This window comes from Glarea lozoyensis, assembly GCF_000409485.1.
Source record: "Glarea lozoyensis ATCC 20868 chromosome Unknown GLAREA9, whole genome shotgun sequence".
In the NCBI taxonomy this organism is placed as follows: domain Eukaryota; kingdom Fungi; phylum Ascomycota; class Leotiomycetes; order Helotiales; family Helotiaceae; genus Glarea; species Glarea lozoyensis.
Genome location: NW_007361004.1, coordinates 1,914,073 through 1,936,164, shown reverse-complemented (window position 1 = coordinate 1,936,164; position 22,092 = coordinate 1,914,073). Strand labels below are relative to the sequence as shown.

Sequence of the window (22,092 nt, the reverse complement as noted above, 5' to 3'; positions counted from 1 at the left end):
AAAAAGCAGCAAACAAGAAATCTAACATTTAATATATAAGTGTAAGATCCTGGTTTAGTAAGATAATTTAGGTGTACGGACAGATGTTATAGAAGGGAGCGGGTATTAAAATAGTAAGACGGCTTAGAGAAATGGAAAATAAGAAAGAGAGGATAAAAGGGGATGTTGTTACCGATTTTGGAACTAGTATCGAAACTTGGTTTTCTGTTTGAAACAAGCAGGAGATAAATGGTCGTATAATAAAGTTGTTAAAATCCGAGTGTGTAAGACACAGTACTCACAAACTGCAACCACCTCTTCCTTTAACAAAAGACCCTAAAGACTAAACCTCTACTATGTCTAATGCTAAGTCGGAAGGACTTACTATCCCTCGTACACCTATGAAGTAGCGGCCTTTTATAGCGAAGATTCCTGGGTCTTGATAGAGATACGCTTTTGAATTTATATCTCGGAAAGTAATCGAATAGCTTTCTCTATTTCGTTTTTCAGTAAAGAAAGATGGAAGATTGAGACTTAAAGACGTGTAAGGAGAGGGGAAAGAGAGGAGGGAGTGGGCGTAGGGTAAAGAAGTGGAATCGAGGGGTGAGTAGGAGAGGAGCGGAGAACGAGTGGAATTTGATGGCGGTAATGGGAATGTTGTTATGAGGGATAGATAAGAAATTGTTTGTATGCTTAATGAGATAGTAGGGAAGGGTTATAAATCGTGCGTAGAATATATAAGGCGAGATGTTAAACCTATTAAAAGCATGGATCAAGACGGGTGATGCGTGAGTGCTAGGTTGTAGTTTGTACTATACTTTAGAGGTGGAATATTTGTGGGAGGGATCGGGGTTTTGAGAGGTGGTGGAGTGGTGAGATAGTGGTACAATAAGAATGAAATAGGAAGTTCTGTCACCGATTCTGGGGTTATTACCGAAAACGTACCTTGTCTTAGTAGATAAGAAATAGAAGGTGAATGTTATGTCGATAAAGCAATGAAATATATATATAGCTGAAGACAAATAAATTTTAATAATATATCATTGGTTTTTTGTAAAGGGGGGTGGTCGAGAAAAATGCTACCTCGGCGCGACTAGATTTTGATGATTTCTGATATTACTAAGCGGATGAGATAGTTTTATTAAGTGGTGATAATAAAAAGAGATTTGTAATTCAAGGCTTCGGGTTAGTTGAAAGAAATGCGACGTCTGAAGAAGGGCGAAGTCGTGACTACGAGTATACGTAGAAATGACAATAATTCAACTCTAATCAAACGATTCGTTAAATCGTGAGTTCACTTTTCTGCTTCAGAGAAGCTTAAATCCCTCACCACCTTATATGACGGTTAATCTAATAGGTTATGTGGGAATCTTCTTTAGTTAAGAGTGTTGCTGCTGAGGTTTTAGACAAGAGTTTAAATTGTGAATAGTTTATATAATAAATGTAGAAAGATATAGGAGTTTGTCACCGGCTAGCTTCTTACTACCGAAAATAATTGCCCTCTTTCGTATTTTAATTCGTAAGTCGCTATCTTATAGAAAAATCTAATCCGAAGTAGTTTTCTATATAAATCGGGTAATAAGCTTAATTATACGTATCGAAAGTTAGAAGGGGAGAGCGCCGATAAAGTAGTAGTTATCGGGATCGTTTATGTCACAGTAGTACGGTGAGCGTGTCTACGAAACTGAATCTTTAAGGTGGAGGTTTCTTGAAAGCAGGGTGTCGAGATAACAATAGATAAACTTCTTGAAGGAGAGAAAGGGTCGAATAATCCCCTTTAGGTTAAACGTTTCGTTCTTACTATAAACTGATATACTGTGCTTAACTCTCAGAAAATGCAAGATGATAATCACACCGCCGATACAAACACAGCTACCTCTGTCTTAAATTTAAATTCTCTTCTTAAGCTCTAGCCCCTCTCGGATAAATCCTCCTCGACACAAAATGCAACCCACTATTATCTACTCAATCCATCGGACGAAATCACGAGAACGAACTGGATTTACGAGAAGTACAATGATGAGCATAAGAAGGTGTTTTAACTTACTCGAAGATTATTTGACACTACGATTGCCAGATGTCGCTCAAAACGTTCACAAAGATAGGGTGCGATTAATGTGAAAGTCGCGAGATGGGTATTGTTGCTGAATCTGAAGCTCCTGCCGAAATGGCTTAATCGTTACTTTCCTTTGTTCTTTGTTAGTTAACAATTTGTTTATTTCAAGTTTGGTTTTATCACCTCCAAAAGCCCTTCTTCCATTGTTATCAATACAACAAATATCAGAAACAAGTTCTCTATAGACAGTCGAGGGTTCATCGAACCCACACACATGAGCACGGTATAGCACAACGATTAGAATCCACTCATTTGCATAATGGATTTGCTCGTGCTCTCGCAAAATGATTGTGAAATCGTGAAGATAGTTATAAGTGAAATACTAAATTTGATGAGGTGAGTTGTTACCGAAATTAAGGGCACTGCCGAAATTGTACTTGCGTTTATTTACATACGAATTAGGTAGCCAGTTTATTTTCGTGGAATTGAATTTCATGCGTTCGTGTCTTGGTGGAGATAGTCTTATTGTCATGTTTATGTTAGGCCGGAGATAGCTGAACGGGTTGACAGTCTGGCTGTTGTTAATGCTGCTGCTACTGCTTGCTGTGTATATTCGATACCAGGGCGGGCTTATATGTTAGAAAAACAGAAGCATGATTCGTAAAGTTACTGAGAAAAACCGAAATTCAGGTTTAGTAAAAATATGTATTACAAGGGACAGAATTCGAATATCTATACCTTGAAAGAATGTAGCTTTATGGAATACAACTACGTTATAACCCAGAGGTGAAGCAAGGAACGAACTAGACAAGATGACATCCTCAAGGTTGCTGGTACTAATTGTCGGTCTAATTCTTACTGTGTATAATGGAGGTAATGGCGGGTTGGAAATATAAGTATATGGAAGGCAGAAAATACTAATCTTGAGAAAGATGGGGTAATGATTTGGGTAGAAATTGAAGCGTGCCTTTAAATAAAACCTCAACTTATCCGATAACAATACTTCAAGTCCAGAAAGGCACCAATCGAGTGTATAATCATGAAAGATGTGGCTGCGAGTACGTTCAATACAATAGTGAGTTTTTAAGGTTAGTGTAAACATTTTAAGAAGTAGAGTAGTAACTCTATAAGGGGGGCTAGATTAGTTCGAAAGCTTGATATTTGATTAGCTGGGAGGTTCTTGTATGACCCTATAAAGATTTAGACGAGCGAAAGGATGATAATATATCCTCGAGTTATTTTGAAACGTTGCTTTGTGAACGACGAGAATTGAGGTCAGTTTCCTTACTCTATAATCCCTAAAAGAAAAGCCCTTAGGTGGGTGTATATTTTCTCTTATACTTTCAAACTACTTTAGACTTAAACTAATTCTTCTCGGGATACGATCCTTAATTTATGTCAAAATCCGATTGCAAATTAACGCCAAAAACACCTTGACGCTAACTACTTCTAAAATTACCTTTCTGTCAGCACATTAAACCAACTTTCCATCGCTTGGAAAAGATATTCAAATGAAGCTATATCAGTCTCGACAGCATCTGAGTGTTATAGTATCCAAAATGCAGAAAGTTATCGGCGAACCTGCCCCTCGGCCCTTGCCGTTAAAGACATATGTTTGTGGGGGTAAATTGACACACAAATAACATGCCTGCACTTAAACCTTCTTTGAGAACTGTCTTAGGTACCTGATTATTCTATAACACAAAGTTAAAAACGTTGTGAAGTTCGTCGCCGAAAGTCAATTTACCACCGAATCACTACTCCATCCCCCCTTTCTTCCAATGTCCTTTCTTCTTTCAAATAGCACAAGTCACCACAAGGGTAGACAGCAACTCGATAAATCGACTTCCCGCTTCGTTGTGGTGACTGATTGTCAGTAATCTAATTCCGAGAGAACCTTACATGTATTTTGAACATCTATGTAGTTGCGAAAGATGTTATTAATTACTCCCACAGACGTCCAAACTAATCGAAAAGCTCTTGCTTTCACGAATGGCTTCCCGGCAAACATGACTCTCTCTTTTGACTTCGGCGACATCGTTTAGGTCAACTCTAATGAAGAATAGATAATGTGTACTAACTAATTAGTCGAGAATCAAGAGGCCTTGGGGAACTCGAGTTTGAAGTGGGTAGGATGTTCGGGAGATTCGGTTGTTTTGCTACACAAAGCTGCTTTTTAGAGATACAAGTAAATCAGCTCTTGGGGCAATAGATATAAAATCATTTGAGACCTTATTTTCATGCGGCTCTCACCATTCCAAGGCATAAACACAATTTTCTGGTTAATCGCGTACACGTTTGACTTCTGTCGCGAGATTCGTAGTTTGCGGTAGGATATGATGTGTAGACTTCAAATTGTTTAGCCGGGTTAAACATAATACTTTTTTCAACCACCTGGCAATATTCACTCACCTCTCCCTTACCGACACTAAAATAGTTGCGGGCATAGTTATAAACACATTAGGGAGTATACATATATCATAGTAGCGAAATTGTATTCGCCGAAATAAGGCAGAAGAACTACCAATAAGATAGTGAAGAGGGGTTATTGCTATCAAAATATTCTTGACTACCGATTAACTGTCCTTTATCTACCCTCTTGTCCCACTTTCACTTGCTATCGCTCGTCAGATTTCGGAATTTGAGTTTTTTAACGAAGTAGTACTACACACATAAAACCTAACCAAAAACTCTTTTGGACTACTTTCACTACACTACAGCAATATTGACCTCTTTGATCACGAGTGTATATGCCTTCTAAATACAAGAATGACAAGTTTTTACACCTAAATATTCTAGAATACTGGAAAGAATAAAGAATTTCCTAGAAGTAAGTAATATAATTTACTATAAAGAGTTTTAGGGGTAGTTTATAGTATATCGTAAGCCTTAATTTAGTTGTGTATCGAAGGACATAAAATCATAAAGCTATTTTTTTATAATCTACCTACCTTCTACGACTTTTATCTAACACTCTTATAAATACTACACTAAAATCAATTAACAAATTACAAACTACGAACGTTTGAAGGCCTGGATTGTGTAGGAGGACTCTTCTACTCAAAAGGTTGTGTACAACTTTGCACAATAGATTGCCTGAGTGTGTTTAAAGTATTGTGAGATTTAACAAGTACAGAGCGAATTCGCTAGTCACGTAGGCATCGAGATTCGGTAAGAAAGAAATGGAATTTGCCGCCAAAACAGAAGTCATCACCGATTCCCATCCCTCCACAAACTCGCTCAATCCTGTTTGGCTATCTTTCAAAATTCGCCGAACACCCAAATGCATCAGAACCCTCAAATCTTCAACTAAAACAATATTACAGAACGCTCACTAGTACTCTCACCCTCCTACGAGACCACTAGCCAATCCATTCTTCTTTTGTCGTGCCTCTACTTCGTGCCATTTTGTGTATAATAGGGTTTTATGTTTACATGTAAGGAGATTCATGGAGAAACCCTTTTTGGTGCCGGGAGATAAGTCTTTGGAGTACGGTGAGACTGTGGGATTTCAAATAGTGCTATGAAGGACTGAAATCAGAATATTAAGGGGTGCGGGAATAAACAAATTTTGCATCGTCTCTGTTAGAACAATAACACAAAGTCTGTCTGATTTAATTATCTGTGTTTAATTATAATACTATGTGAAATAAATTTTACAATGTCCAGATTTCCTTATAATTCCACAACTACAGTTATATTTTCCCAAATCTTAAATCCGCACCTATAGAAGTCTAACCATTTTATGTTCGGATCTTTCTATTCATTTTGGATCGCGAATCTAAATTCAGACACCTAACCCCCTAAAGAATTCGCGTTTGTTTACAAATCGATAATACGACTTGCATTTTTAAATCAAAAACTTGATAAAACGTGTAACTAAAAACTAATTATATTTAAACAAGAAACAGCCGATGTTCAAAAGAACAGTGCTCGGTAGCTAGATAAAATCATAACATTTAGAAAGATAACTAGAGTGTAAAACACGAGAAGAGAGATGCTTTAGATTTTATTTGTAGCATAAAACCCTAACGTCTCTGAGCGCCAGGTTCGGTACTAAATTTGTCACCGAAAAGCTCTCCACCACCGTTCCCCTTATTCTCATTCTGTGCTAACAAAATTCTCACATTCACCTATACAAATGTCCAGCTTATTCGAATCTGAAAACCCCTCCTGCATCCTAACCTCGCCTCTTAACATTCTCAAACCAAAAATTATGCAATCTACAAATCGAAGCATTAGGCGCGTGTTCTCAATGTTTTCATAAACCATAATCTGAACGCAGAACCAGAGTTTTAAAAAGAAACATTCCTAGAAATTAAGCAGAGATAACAAATGCTGGCGGTGAAGAGGTATTGAGGTTTTACCTTCAGTGGGTGATCAGGCATTGGAATTCATTCGAACGGCGAATAGATGACAAACTTTAAGACTAATTCAGTCAGAAATATTCATTATCCTCTAGGCTGAAGTGTCGTGCAGTTACCAAGTTCTTTTTCTAGTGTAGCACTTTACCTAAAACTCAAATCCCTAAACATAATCCATAAATCCAAAGAGGCAACAATCAACACATGATAAAAAACCTGAAACAGAACAGTCATTTCATAGAACCCTCCCCATTTCCAGATAAAATAAAAACAGCGGCTCTGTAAAGTATAGAGAAAGGAGGAGTAGCAGTAACAGCAGTAGCTCTGCAGACCTGGAAAAGCCCTAAGGTAAATATTCCAGTTGCGGAATCAAGACGTATGAGTAAATTTCCAATATATAATGCAAACCGTCAACTCACACTCCCTACTTTAATTAGTACCTAAGTTACTATAATAATTTGTCACCGAAACAATCTCCACCACCGAAAAGCCCCCTTCCCTTTCAAACCCCTTTCCCTCTTAACAGAATTATCCACTCTCCCACTTGCCTCCTTCAAGATATCAGCTTTAACTCATTATCCTAGGCGCGCCTGGTGCCCCCTCTAAATTTTCATCAAGCCAGCGTAGCTCGCTATCTCCAGCCGATAAAATCCTAGCAATACATTTTTTTAAGCCTACTGCAAAAAGGCAATCGAGTTCAGGTCGTAGATTTAAGTACTAGCTTGACGAATATTGGAAGTCGTTTTATATGATGATTGATAAGTGTAAGGTCTTAAAAAGTGATCCATTATCTAGGTGTGAGATTTTGAGGGGTGGAATATGAGAGACTGGTGAGGGTTGGAATAAAAGCTTTAAAGAGAGAGTTGGAGAGGACGGATTGGTTTAGAACGAAAGTTCCTAGTATTGTACCAGCTTATTGTCAATCGAGGAGAACTTAGTTTAAAGATTCGTATCAAGTACACAAAATCGATCTGGACGAAGTCTTAAGAGTTGCATAATACATCAAAACCACCATAATTCAAAATTACCATCACTAGCATCACATCCATCACCAAATCAACCCCACACCCTCAACATAAAGCCACCCCATCCGGGCGTTCCCCCCAACCTCCTAACCTATCCAAACGCTTGGAAATGAGATTGACGAGTACGCCCACCCTTTCCCCAAACCAATATCACGCCAAACCCAAATTCCGTGTCTCATTCCATCCATCTAACACTCCAAAAGCCACCTAACCTCCCTCTTTACCCACAGCCAACCCAACGAGCCACATATCCTTCACCACCGAAAAACAACTCACCACCGAACCCCCCTGAATATCGTGAGTGAGAGAATGTACCTTGAGATTTGTAAATTTGAATGCGTCAGATGAAGAAGAGAGTGATCGCAGCGGCTTTGCGAAGGTCATAAATAGCCTAGAACCGGCGTCCACGACCGCTCACTGCAACAAATGATTGCAATTTACACTACAACACGTTGTTAAAGTGAAAGAATGTTGGGTTTGAAGAGGCGATTGGGGTTGTTTTATATATTCTTTAGATCGGAAGGTGACGAGGTGGCTCGGATTGTTTTGGGACGGAGGTGGATGACAGATCTATTACAGCCTGTTACCACAATTCACTTCCCGTAAGGATTGTTGTAAATCATATTCATAGGGTCTATTTGATCGTCACTAGGTGTATTTAGTTAGTAAAAAATGCTTTACAGGGTATAAAATAAGCTCGCATAAATTGAGACACTCGAGACATATACCTGTATTTATAGTAGTAGGCTGTATAATTATCGACATTATTTGCTTTTACTTTCTCTCTCACTAAAATAGAAGATAAGAACACTCCAGCTAATACATCAATTCAATCATCTAAACTCCCCCACGCCGGCATAAAACCTCGCCCTCCCCATCTCTCCTCGGCCATTCTACTTTTATTGCAGCCAATACAATCTGCCGGGGGCAGCTTCTTCTGAAAGCACATCAACCCAGAAAACGTACGGACGTTTCGAAGCTTTGAATAAAAGAAAGAACTCAACGGAAAACCCACATCTCCCATTTTCCACTAATGTTAAAAATCTAATATCAGTAGCGCCATTTATCACCGAAACACTATCCACCACCGAAATCAACTCCCTCCCTCCGATTACACCTTCCCTTTGAAACACAACATCTTACAATCAAACACCAAAACCCGAAATTGTCCCCGACCCATCCATCCCAGGATGACAAGGCCGCGACGATTTCCAATCCTTTCAGTCCCCACAGAAGTGAGTGGAAAACTCCAGCAGCGGCAACAGCGAGTATTGGAATGAGCTGCGTAGGAAGATGATAAGCCAACAGGAGTGAAACAAACAGCGTCTTACAGAACAAATCACTCCTGACAATCTGCTGTTTTCAAATCCTCTGTGGCACTGCAACCACAAGAACTACCACACGCTTATTCCGATGGAAAAGAAGAAGAGTACAATCAACAAATCATTCATATTACTATCCCCACGAAAAATCGGGAAAAAAAAAGAACAATGGTATCTATCAGCAAATCCCACACGCCCAATCAATCAACAAAATACACACGCAAATCTACGATTTCTACCTTCCCTTCCCTTTCCTATCCCTCTCTCCTCCCCTCGTTCCCACCATATCTCACATCCCCTACCATATACCCATCCCCATCCCCATCCCCGGCCCACTCCTCTCTTCCTCATCCTTCACTGTACACCCCCATTCAAATTACACTCATGTCCCCAGTACGAGCCAAGCAACTTTCAACAAACAAACAAGCACAAATCACAAGCTAAAAAAAATCAGATCGCTAGCAATCCGGTATTTGGTATCTCAAGAAAAAGAAAACACTTCTCCATCGCCGCTCGTGTGCATCGCGCAAATTAACGTCTTTAAGGTACGGGAAAAATCATTTCGTTTCCCGCTGTAACATAAACAGGAGAAAAAGCAGACGTATTTTGTAAAGGGTGGAATATTGGAGACAAGAATGCGTAGGCGTTGAAGCCAGATGTCGCAAAAGAGCGGAAAAGTGTGGCGGGCGTTTTGGTCCTGATAGAAAAGGTCCCAGATCGGTGTGTGCTGTGTATCTATTGTCTGGCAGAGATAGGAGGTGATCGAGAAGTTGGAGATGCGTTTGACTCCATGTTGCCTGTCAATTCAGCCACTCGGGCCTTGATTCGAGCGACTCGGGATTCGATTGCTAAACGGAGTTAGTATATTGCTTCAAGCATCAAGGGTTACACTTACTCTCTTCTCCACTAGTCTCCCCATCATCACCATCAGTCTTTTGACTGTAACCACCTCGGCTTTGCTCTTCACTCTGTCGAGCAGCAGCACGTTCAGCCGCATTCTTCCTGATCTGTGCCCATCTGTCTTGTGTGGGTGAGACTTGCTTCGTCAGGTCATTTCCATCATCGGATTGGCGGGACATGGAAATTGGTGGAGGTGCAGCATCATCTTCGCTGACTCGTGGAGAATCATCTGGCACAAACGCTGGAACATCCTCAAGTGGACCTTGATCGAAACGAGAGAATGCGTGTTGAGCTTCCTGGGCATCACCAGTGTCCACGCGTGAAAGAGTTTCTTGTAGAGATGGATCGTAAGAGCGTTCGAATTGCTGTGGCTGCGCGTTATGAGGTGTAGCAACTGGGGTGATTTCGTCTTCAGATATATGTTGCTGGCTAATGTGAACCGGTGGTGGCGCAGGAGCCGCCGCAACTGGCACTGGCTTCTTGCGGAGATTTGACAACCTCCTTCCAAGACCACCACCACTTGAAGCTGGAGGTGCAAGATTACCTTGATTGCCGTTCTGAGAAACAGACGGAGGCATGCTCTTTTCCTTTTTGCGACCGCCGAACATCTTCTTAAAACCACCACCTCCAGATCCAACTTCTTTCTTCTTCAACTTGTTATGCATTTTGCTCTCCGGACTGGAGCCACTTTGATCGTGCGACGGACGAGGGATATCCATGCTCTGCTTGACTGGAGGAGGTGGAGGAGACATCGGAGATATCATTGGGGAGCCACGCTCAGATGGATGGTGCTCTATTGGTTGAGGAATTTCCATCTGCTTCTCAGAGATTGGAGTATTTTCCTCATTGTAAACACGAGGCGTTGGTGGAAGCGATGCTTGAGGTGGAGTAGGCGTTTTCGATGGAACTGTTGGCCGTTCTTCGGGTGGTGGTGCCGGAAGGTCTCGTTCAGTAGATGCTGCCCTCTGCTCTCTTTGGGCTGCTAGTAGAGTACCGTCGATTGGAGAGTTCGAGTCGCTTCTCTGTATTGTCGCATCGGCAAGACCTCTACCATGATTCGCATTCTTCAAGTAAGCTTCTCGAATGGCATCCTTGTCATACTTGTTTGCCCATTTCATCGCTGGAGAAGCCTCTGACATGATGACAGGTTGTAGAGTAAACACGCTGCTAGTCTTAGTAGACATCATGTCATTGTCTTTCCGTCCACGTCTAGTTCCACGTTGTTGTTCCTCCTCAATCTGCCGCTGTCTCTGTTGAAGTTGGATAGCGGCTGCTTGAATTCTGGCATGCTGATCTGGTCCTATACTTGTTTTACTGTATCCCTCCGTTTGACTTGTTCGCATGTGTGGTCTCATGTTCGGGTTCGAGTCTAGTGCATCCTTGCTCATAGATTTCCGTCTGGTATTCTTAGACTTCTTGCTTCTTCCCCAAAAGCTCTTCTTCTCGGCAATGTAAGCGCCCTCTTCAGGTTCAGGAGCAGCTCCCTTGACCATCTCTTCCATGACCAACCATCTGCCGCTGCGAATGACGGTCTCGATCAACGCACATCGACCGAATGCTGCCTTTCTCTCTGGGGTCTCTTCGCCCGCCAAACTGCTGATCCAGACCCACCAGAATGAATCATCCAGATCAAATCTAGTGATGCTTGCTAATTCTCCGGGTTCAAGATGTGCATTTGCCTCTAATCTTGGAGCATGTGATTGCGAGCTGTTCGCCCTGGTATTGATGGGCGGCAAAATCTTATCCGGAGGTAATAATAGTGGCGCAGGTCCGTTCTTAGCTTCGTCGACGAAACCAACATTCAGGAAATCAGCCCAAGATGGTGTTGTAGGTCTAGCCAGTCCAACATTTCTTTGGTGAGGAGTTGACCTTAATCCGCCCATCGTGCGAGGCTTCCTCAAAAAGTTGCTCTCATCGTCATCCTCCTCCACCTCGTCCATACCGCCTGAAAATCCCATATCCTCGAATCTTGACCATGAAGCGTCTCGAAGTCCCGTTGATTGTTTAGCATTTGATGATCCTTGCGACTGATTTGCTGACGAAATCGACTTCAATACTCGTCGGCATTCATCAGTCAGTGCTTTCACCGGATCCTCATATTCTGAAAATTCTTGTAACGCTCGGTCGTCGTCTCGGTACTCAAAGTGGTTGGCTCGGCGTAGCAGCGCAAAAGGTGTTGGTGAGACGGAATCTACAATCATCACAACTTTACTTGTCGATGACTGTAGTAGATATGGCCTTTCTGGTGGGTATTCTGTTTCTTGGACCAATTTTTGTAGAGACATGGGCAGGTTGGAGATTCCATTCAAACCTTGAACTGATTCTGGTGATAATGATCGTAAGTATGCGAAGAATAAATGACTGGCTTGGTCCGCAGATCTGGAATTGATTAGCATATCTCATTGGGACCTTCTCGAGGGTTATGTACTTGGTCCAGTTTTTATAACCGCCTTCAAACCCATTACCATCATCAATGTGCTCGAAAGCCCACCATCCCGCAAGCCTTGACAACTTTCTACCACCAAAACCATTTGTTTTCGCATGCGCCGCAATAGCTGAAAGGAGATCGAAATAGTCGAAAATAATTCTCGTCCGCGCATCGGACTCCACACTAATAGGGATAAATGTCGCGAAAGATTCTCTGGCCATATTTGAATCTTGGGCTGATCAGCAGGAGATACTTCCGAAATTGAATTGACTGACCTATTTCTGCAGCTCTAAACGTATCGTATGCCGCCTCACCAACAACTCCGCCTGGTATTCTACTCCAACACCATTTAATTACACTGCAGATTACCTGTCCAACATTAGCCAACAACTGACCTCCACCAGCAATTGAATCTCACCATAGGATCCGTCAATCGCAACTCTTGTGCCAAAGCTTCCCCGTATAAGTTACCTCTGTCGAAGAAATGTCGAATAAATGTTCGCGCAGCGCTGGGATCTGAAGTTGGTCGAAATGGAAGGAGGAGAAATGGCATGTCGAGTCCTATCAACAAGTAATTAGTCCATGTCCAAAGTAAACACAACAATGGATTCCTGCATAATTCGAACAGGAGGGGTATTTCGGGCCATACCTCTTGATTTCAACTCGACTGTACACCCGCTGATCAATTCCTGTACCTCCTCCGGTTCAACCGTCTTTCGCGTCCACGCATCTTCCCATCGTGGTTTTGGCGGAGGAGCATCAACATCTGCTTGCTGGGCACCTCCCTTTTTTTTCGATGCTTTGGCTGGACCGTCGCCATTCTTTTTCCTGGAGAAAAACCTCATGATCTTGTGTAATTATGCCGATCGATTATTTGCGGTGCATTCGGCAGGCGAAAGATATTAAACGTTTGTCAACAAAGTGTCGCTGGGGCTGTCAATAGTTAAATATCAGGCGCAGGGCGGTGGGGTAGGTGATGATTGTGGTGCGACGGATGCGACAGACTACGGATGACTTGCAGTAGTCGAGACGGACCTAGGTCTGATCCAATTGTATGTTGAACCGGACTGTTGGTGAAGTTCTAGGGAATTGCTAGACAGCCACGAAGTATGCGAACTAAAAGTTTAAGGGAGATTCAGGGGCGGAATAGCGCGAAGCACGGAGTTCTGAAGCACACAAGCGTTGCGGCCTGCATTCAAGCGGTGAGTTGGACGTGGGCCAATTTCAATTTATGGTTGATCGAAAGGAGTTTAGCGGTGGCAGATTGGAGCTGTTGTGTTTCTGGTTACGAGTTGTCTGACTGGTGGTTGTTGTAATGAAAGCGCAAAAGAACAATATTTTGACGCATCCGAAGAACTTATCGAATTGACGAGGGCCAATGACGCAGTTAAAGAAAGGAGATGCGACAATCCGTCTGAGGTGAAGAAGTTCTAAAGAGAGGAAGAGTATATTGTCTCACGGATGTCGGAAGAGCGAAGAGAAGAAAACATTTTCTCATCAAACTGATATTAGAGTTGTGATATGACCCTTTCCAATCCAAGGATCAATGTCTATGCGCCAATTGGGACGTCAGCCACAGCGACCCAATAATTCATTCTCCCAACTCCCGACAGATGATGTTCACACAACAATCTGGCAGCCAATTTTACACTGCCAACGCATCATATATGAGCCGTACTCGCCCCTCTTCGCCTCGATCTTCTCAATCTACTTCGTGGCAACATCTCAAATAGATTTTATCATTCCATCATGCCAACATGCCAACATGCCAACACTGCACCCAGTCGATCCTCGTCACGAATAAGCAACCATAGGTGCTCGGATTCGTCCAATTTGCCCCTGTCCCCCCTTTCGAATCGAGGTACACCATCACGATTCAAAAACGATGCTCAGGCTTTCAGTTTGACGGTACCTACATGTACATGCAGGAAATACAATCATACTCAACGTACATTATCGAGGTACAGTATCGACTTATGTAGGGCTTAAGGAATATAATGCGGTACACATGTATTCAAACGGGTAGATGTCGCAGATTATTCATGGCTTGGAGGTCGACATGTCTACCAACTTGATGCATCTCAGCCTCATCGTTCCAGCCTTATCCAAGGATCCCCTTCCGAAAGTTACTATATTAGGCAAGTATTATAAACATTATTTACTCAGAATATCGATTCGCCAAGAGGATCCAAGTAAGAGGGTGTTTAGGAGACGAACGAGGAGGATCTCGACAACGGTTCGATGGAAATGTCTACGATTGACAACGCCATTCAACTTTGAAATTTTTGTACGACTATTCATTCCCGAGTTTATGTGCTCGAAATTAGCAAGGACCACTACCATCTAATCGATACAAAGACGCTTTTCTTCTCATCTCAACCTTATTACCTCAGCTCAGCGCTCTTCATCATCACTGCTCCAACCATTTCTCTAGCACCACCAACTCTCCAAACTCCAAATGTCATGTTTTTCAACGTTCAGACATATCTCTAAGTGGATTACTCGTTCATTCCACTATCGGAGAAAATCCCGCTGCATGGAATTCCCGGTGTGACGGCGGGCGTTGATCAAACAACAGCACATGGCTTATGTTGGATCGGGGATGTTCAACGTCGGAAGTATTATGTACGGCCGTTGTACCGTGGAAGTACAACTTCGGTAGGTTCTCTTATCATGTCTTCCGCCAATATATATGGAAGGATAGAAGGATAAACAAACATTTTCTTTTCGACCTTTTCATGTCTCATCTCAATGCTCACTCCACACTCAATTTTTTCGAGATTTAACAACGATATCTACTACACGTCGATTACATTAGGTCCACCATATATCCATTCCCTCTTCAATCAACCACCCACTCCTTCCTTTCCTATTAAATCACTACCCAAATACAACTATTCGCTCTCTCACCCAATCGTTCAATCACCACCCTAAGACCTCATCTCACTCTCCAGGTCACCCAACGCCCATTTCTTACGAAGTCTTCTGCGCATCATGTCCCCAATTCTTCAAACTCTTATAACTCTTACTCTCCGTATCCTGCTTCGCCTTCTCTTCCTGCGCAAGATGTCTCTTACAATACGCAACCACTTTTCTCATATGCGCCAGATCATCTAATTCCTCAATTAGCCCTCATCTTTCACCTTCTCCTCCCCTATCCACTTCCCCTCCCCCTCCCCCCTCCCATTCCCCTACAAACCCCCCAGAAATAAAAAAAGCAATACACACCATCATCATACCCCTCCCTCTCCCTCCCCGGATTCTTCTCCAAAATCTCCACAATCTTCCTCCCACTCTCATGACCAACCGACTCTCCGGACCCGTCATCCTTTGTCCATCCCGATGAAGTGGAGGAGCCGGATTTAAGCCACGATTTGAGCTCGGGGGCTGTCATGTTGACGAGGTCGTTGAATTCGCTAGATCAAGCTATAAGAATGGAAAGCAGAGGGGGTGGAAGGGGATGTTAGGGGAATAATTACGTTATAACCGTTTCATTATCCTTCACCATTTTCCTTGTTGTTGCTGTGAAAAACCGGGGGCTTGGATGTGTGGTTCTTTAAACTGTAAAAAGATTTGAGGGTCGAAATATGTTATATCTCATGTTTGGGTTGTGGTTGTAGTGTTCAGTTGAATGGTTTTGGAGGGGAGGAGGTGCTTGACGTCATGATTTTAGTATGTTGAACCAACGATTTCAATAATGTACTATTTGTACATGGAATCTCTTGTGATAATGTATTGATACCTGGGAAGTCCCTTTCAATAATAGGGCGAAATGCTACCACAATTCAATTGATATAATTCCTTTCTATTTCTAGCTATAACGGAAAATAATCAACCAATATCAACCTCACCCCCTTTTCCTCCCAGAACAACAAACCCATCAATCAAAAAATCCAAAACCATACATCTACATAATTGAAATCATTAATTAAGCTTAAGTTCCCGTAAAATAAACTTTACATAACATGAAAATCCGCCTCATCCAACCTCACAACAACAGTCCTCACAACAACAGTCCTCACAACCCACAGAAAACTTACTATGCACAACCTCATGCACATGATCATAATTTACCTCTACTCCTAATTTCACAACCAAACATTTTCAACATTCGACCCCATCCTTTTGCGATTTGTTGCACCTCGCACTCACAGGCAGATTTCACGGCAGATTTTTGTAACCGAGAGAAACGCCCTGTCCGACGCAACGTCTTCACGTACAGGTTTTCGGCGGGGAGATGATAATTGAGGGGGTTGGTAGACAATATAGCAGAGTTAGTCTGTGGTAATGGAATGTCAGGCGGTATTCAAAATGATTGAAGGATTTGGGCGTAGCGTAAAGGATAAATGGTTGGGTTCCGTACGACTTGCAGGCGTTTGTGTTTTCATGTATATGTATATTACCGACACGCTGTAGCATTCTCTAAACATACAAAGCCATATCTTAAGTGACCACTCTAAGACTAGACATCTATCCTGTCATCCAACATCACACATCCAAACGCCCAAACCAACCCCGTTCATATCTCCTCATTCTCGTAGTCCGTCTCCGCAGCCTCAATAGCCTCCAAGGTAGCTGGACTCCCCTCAGCTTCCTCGTCATCCGTCTCCGCAGCCTCAATAGCCTCCAAAGCAGCCAAAGTCTCTTCAGTCTCCTTCCTCTTTTTCTCCTCCTCCACCCTCTTCTTCTCCTCCTCCACCTTCTTCCTCTCCTCCTCAACCCTCATCTTCTCCCTCTCCCCCTCCGTCATCCCATTCAAATCCCAATCAATCTCACTCCCCACCCCATACCGTTCCACCAACCACTCATTCGTCTTCCGAAAATGCCCGCAGTCAAACCACCCCCGACTCGCGCTCAACGGACTAGGATGCACACTCAACAATACCAAATGCTTCGCCTTATTAATCTTGACCACTCTCTTCGCAGCCGGACTGCCCCACGCGAGGAACACCACGCCTTTCTGCCGCTTCGCTGCGACGGTGTCGATGACCTTTTGCGTGAACTTCTCCCAGCCGCGGTTCGCGTGGGAGTTTGCGTCGTGGGCGCGGACGGTGAGACAGGTGTTGAGCAGTAGGACGCCGCGATCTGCCCAGGGTGTGAGGAGGCCGGAGTTCTTGGGCGGTGGTGTGAATGAGGGGTAGTCGTTTTTGAGGGCTTTGTAGATATTTTTGAGGGATGGGGGGGCGGGGGTCGGTGGGAGGACCGAGAAGCAGAGACCGTGTGCTTGATTGACGTTGTGGTATGGATCTTGGCCTATTATGACGGCTTTGACGGTGTGTAGTGGTGTATGTGTGGACCTGCTGTAATCAGTAAAATCCTATGGTGAGGATCGGTAGCACAAACCACGCATATACGTCTTCCATCTTGGGAAATATGACCTTCCCCGCATCCACCTCTCTCTTCAGGAATCTCTTCAGATCCAAAAACTCCTTCGTCAAGACTTCATCCTGTAGTTCCTTCAACCAACTGACATCCAACGTATCAATTTCCAATTGCAACAAAGTTTTCTGCTCCTCCGTCAACTTCGCTACCCATGCCTCCTTATCAAACTTCGTGACTGGAGCGGCGATATTAGAGGAATTGGCATTGTGGACAGGTTTTGGTTGTCCGAAGAAAGAAGTTATGGTGGAGCCTTTGGCTTTTTTTGGGTCTTGAGAAGAGGGGAGGTCGTTGGCTTTGCGTTTTAATGACATTGTTCGGAAGGATTGAAAGGTAGAAGGGGTGGAGGAGAGCAGGAAAGATAGACGGAGTTGCAAGAACAGAGACAGCTTGATAGATTTGGGTTTGTGGAATAATTGATATTGTGGGATTGGGAAGTTGGAGTGCAGCCGTAGTTGGTAAGTCGCGTGGTTCGCGTTAGTTGATCTTAGACGGGCAGGGATACGCGAAGTCAGAGGATCGAGATGGGAGCCTACAGCTGAAAGGAGAACGAAGAAACAAGATGGCCGTGACGAAATTCGAATAAACAAAATTACTTTACGAGCAGAGATATGATATAGCTCTATATCTACATTTTAGCATCTATATTAAATACATTAACAAACTTGGTAGCTCTATCTATCGTACATTTTCCTTAAACTCCATTTTCGCTATGCATGAAGGAATGCCGAACCCATATACGCCTAATCATCCAAATAAGATCTTGTGGTATTATACGACTGCTTCTCGTTTTCGTTGAGCTCTCTCATTGACTCCTCGGAAAGCTCTCTTCCCGACCTCGTAAGAACTGATCATGATTGCACATGATGGAGCGACTTTTAACGTCCTTGGTATCCATCCTCTCCACAATCCACGAATACCCTCCTCTCGAATTATATGCATAAGAAATCTAGCCATAGACTGTTCTTCTGGAGCCAAGATTTTGGCTGCTCCTGGTGCCGTAGGCTTCGATTCGACATATGTTTGGCGCCTGGTCTTTCCAACATCAAATGGCATGGTGAGGATGGAGGCAACGGCTCCTGATGAAGCCCCCGCAATGAAGCTGTCTATGAACGTGTTTTTGTGGTTTTCCTGGCTCTGTGATCTGGATCTAGCACGAGTTCTAGACCCTGGCTTTTCGAGAGTCCGTCCACGTCTTCGTTCCCTAGCATCTGTAAGTGAACCTTTCACTCGCTCATAACCCCACCAATATATCCCAGAGAAAGGCACATCTCTCCACAAAGTCAGTGTTAATCCACGCCACAATGAGGTATATCCATGGCTTGCGACCATTTCTTTGACCCCATTTACCGTCTCGGAGAAGTGGGAGGACGATCGGCTGGCCTGCATCCTCGTTCTGAACATGTCTAGTGGACTGACCACGCCAGCAGCAAGAATTCGGGCAAGTGCTCCGGCGACAAGCGGTGCGGAGTTATCAGATAACCGGCTGAAAGGACTCTGCGGGTTGAATCGTAAGAAATCGTATCCTGTGAAGTAAATCACATTCGCTGGAACTGCCATGACCAATGTTGGCGAAAGGCCTCGCCATAATGTAGTGATACCCTCATTCCGCGATATCTTTCGGAGACCATCGAACGTCGAGGTGAACGTCCTCTTCTGGGTTTCCTCCGCAGCACATTCTATGGATTGATAACTCGCATCCCCTAGTTTAGGCGCAACCATACAGAATTCAGCATTGTTTCCAGCGAAGAACACTTCCCGACAACAAGCAGTGACTCCAAGATTTGGTGGTAGTGTGTTGAACGAATGTGATGACGACCCAGCGAGTCTCGAAATCGTTCGGAGAGGTGATGGGGCCGAAGGCTGTGACTGAAGACGAACCCGGACAACATCGAGGGGAGTAACTGTGGTTTATGGGTTAGAATGAATGTTATCGGGGGATTTCTGGTAAAACTTACCAAGTAGTGATGTCAATAAACTTCCTGAAATGGCCGAAATCATCTTCTGCGTCGCACTAATGTCAAAATCGGCATTTTCACTATCGCCGTTCATGGCTATGGTTGCTGCAACGCCCGGTACTAGATCATCTCCGTGTATTCTGCCATGGGGTTGACCTGTCCAGGTTCTATCGAATGTATCGTGGACTGTGGCGGATTCTTTATGGGAGGAAGAATCCTGACCCCAGCGGTCGGTCATTTAAGAACTGTAGCTGTGGCGAGTGTCAAGCTTGTTTTTATTGATTTTGACTTAGTGTTGTTTGTCGAATGCGTATATCGTTGTGATTGTCGAAATTGAATGTTGGTGGAACGATGATGCTGTGAAGTCATCGAGCTTGATGGTCCATTCCCCCAAAAATTAGTTTAAGCCGAAACTCCGACAGCGGTCCAAAAGCTGCTCCAAGGAGATGCAGCCCTGAAATTCTGGAATTGACAGGGGTGAACAGCCGATGATCCATTGGCCAGTGGTTGGCGGGGATCGACAAGTGGACAAGACAAGCTTTATCGCCGCCCATCACAGTCACACCGAAAAGCTGCGAGACGGACAGTGAGTATTACAACAACATCTAATCTGTACATATTTTAATCTGCCTATATTTACTTTTCTTTTCTTGATCCAGCATAGATTGTACATTACCAAATTGACCGAACATGTCAGAAACCAACTCTGAGCTCGAATCGTTCCGACAGAAGTGGCGTGAAGAGGTATCGGCGAGGGCACAAGGGAGTACGAAGCCCTCATCTCAAGCTACTTCCTCTCGTAGCGCTTCTAAGGGCTTTCGTCAGACTTCTAAAATCCATGTTCCTTCTGCGACGAGACTTTCGAAAATCGGAGATGAGGATGAGGACGAAGAAATCCCTACAGACCGTACTGGCAATGCGAGGAGACAGTCCAATGGCGAAATGGGAGAAGCTTCGAGTTTGGGAGGCGCTGAACCGCAGTCTGCCCTCGAACACTACGAAAAAGCGGTAGAGCGGGAGAATGAAGGCAGTCTTGGTGACAGTCTGAATCTCTATCGCAAGGCGTTCCGGGTGAGTCTGGAGTTTTGTTGACTTTGGGGACTTGACTAATCAACATACAGATGGACGACGCTGTTGACAAGAAATACAAGAACAAACATTTCCCTCCTTCCTCCTTCATATCAAAACGTACCGATACGAATCCATCCAATGCCTCCCCTACTGTGCCAAATACCGCCCACCACTCCCTAGACGGGCAACCACAAACACTTAAACAGCTCATCGCTGAGTATGCTGGGGCATCTATTGAACCTGCACCACCAGAGATTGAAGGAACTCCGGCTCCTCCATGCCCGGTATCGAGCCTTCCCGACGAAATACTGGTGCACATTTTCACAGACGTAGCGATTGTTGATGTGGCTGCGTTTGTGAGGCTTGCACAAGTGTGTAAGAAAATGGCATATCTCGCCCTCACAGAAGAGCAAATATGGAAACGAGTATGTTTGGGGAATGAGGTAGGGTTTGGAGGGATGCATTACCAGTGGCAACGTGAAGTTCTGGGGGGTCCTCTAGAGTCTGAGACCCCGGAGTTACAGCTTGAGCCAGAACTACCAGAATTGCAGGACCTAACGATTAATAATGTAACTGTCGACGCAGACCTGGCTCCTGTTGAACTGCCCTTGACACCTATCAGCCGAGAGCAGATTACCGAAACACTTCTAATCTCCGCATACCGCTCCTCATGGCAATATATGTTCCGGAACCGCCCTCGAATACGCTTCAACGGATGTTACATTAGTACTGTTAACTACATCAGACCTGGCCAGGCATCATCATCACAACTTACATGGCAAAGCCCGGTGCATATAGTCACTTATTATCGCTATTTACGGTTTTTCCGAGATGGAACTGTGATTAGTCTATTATCGACGGATGAGCCTGCTGATGTTGTTCATCAACTTACAAAGGAACTTCAAGACGCCCATCCGGCTGCCGTTGGCCAACATCCAGTCAAGAAAGGCAGGTGGAGACTTTCAAACTCGAACGATGACCCCGATGCGGATTTGAAAGATGCGGAAAGGGATGTCTTCGTCGAGACCGAAGGCGCAACGGAAAAGTACATGTACAGAATGCAACTCTCACTTCGTAATGCTGGTAAAGGCTCTCGCAATAAGAAATTGGTTTGGCAAGGGTACTGGAATTACAACATGCTAACCGATGATACTGGAGTATTCACCCTTCGAAACGACAAGGCATTTTTCTTCAGTCGGGTCAAGAGTTATGGTGCTGGAGCATAGAGAGGCAAGCGAGGGCAATAATGACTGCCTTGCGGATAACGCCACTTCCACCTGCCACGTGTGTTGTGTAACAACGAAGCCGCGTGTCAGGAACTTGAAACAACTTCTTATCCAAAGAACACATAAGGATCTTGGGGAGCTTAGCAAAGCTTTTGTGGCGTCGTCATAAAGCTTAGCGGTTAGAAACAGATCAAGTTTCCCGCTTGTATTTCTTGGACGAGGGCAGAAACCCTGCTGAGTATTTCAGAGCGCCGAGGCAACAGAAATCACAGAATTTCCATCCATTGTCCACCACTCGATTGAAGTCCAAGTGTTCAGTCGGGATCTATGTCACCCGTCTTGTCAGCTTAGTAGGTGTGTAGGCGGCACAAGGGGCACTGAGGA

The 22,092-nt window shown here is 43.8% G+C and overlaps 5 protein-coding genes across 5 annotated transcripts; 1 reads left to right on the top strand and 4 right to left on the bottom strand.

The window, feature by feature from the left end:
* Positions 1–9,481: 9,481 nt before the first annotated feature.
* GLAREA_08585 (uncharacterized protein) lies at positions 9,482–12,919 on the bottom strand (the record flags this gene model as incomplete). Its single annotated transcript, XM_008090629.1, has 6 exons — positions 9,482–9,594; positions 9,642–12,025; positions 12,075–12,303; positions 12,350–12,443; positions 12,493–12,635; positions 12,724–12,919. 6 exons carry the CDS (start codon positions 12,917–12,919, stop codon positions 9,482–9,484), a joined length of 3,159 nt encoding a protein of 1,052 aa, XP_008088820.1.
* A 2,128-nt stretch (positions 12,920–15,047) lies between these two features.
* Positions 15,048–15,468, bottom strand: GLAREA_08584 (uncharacterized protein; the record flags this gene model as incomplete). The annotated part of the gene is made up of 2 exons (XM_008090628.1): positions 15,048–15,187; positions 15,303–15,468. The coding sequence occupies 2 exons, from the start codon at positions 15,466–15,468 to the stop codon at positions 15,048–15,050; spliced, it is 306 nt and encodes a 101-aa protein (XP_008088819.1).
* Positions 15,469–16,593: 1,125 nt separating this feature from the next.
* On the bottom strand, positions 16,594–17,767 carry GLAREA_08583 (Uracil-DNA glycosylase-like protein; the record flags this gene model as incomplete). Its single annotated transcript, XM_008090627.1, has 2 exons — positions 16,594–17,371; positions 17,418–17,767. 2 exons carry the CDS (start codon positions 17,765–17,767, stop codon positions 16,594–16,596), a joined length of 1,128 nt encoding a protein of 375 aa, XP_008088818.1.
* Positions 17,768–18,224: 457 nt separating this feature from the next.
* On the bottom strand, positions 18,225–19,649 carry GLAREA_08582 (Mitochondrial carrier; the record flags this gene model as incomplete). Its single annotated transcript, XM_008090626.1, has 2 exons — positions 18,225–19,357; positions 19,412–19,649. 2 exons carry the CDS (start codon positions 19,647–19,649, stop codon positions 18,225–18,227), a joined length of 1,371 nt encoding a protein of 456 aa, XP_008088817.1.
* Positions 19,650–20,101: 452 nt separating this feature from the next.
* Positions 20,102–21,708, top strand: GLAREA_08581 (F-box; the record flags this gene model as incomplete). The annotated part of the gene is made up of 2 exons (XM_008090625.1): positions 20,102–20,482; positions 20,533–21,708. 2 exons carry the CDS (start codon positions 20,102–20,104, stop codon positions 21,706–21,708), a joined length of 1,557 nt encoding a protein of 518 aa, XP_008088816.1.
* Positions 21,709–22,092: the final 384 nt, after the last annotated feature.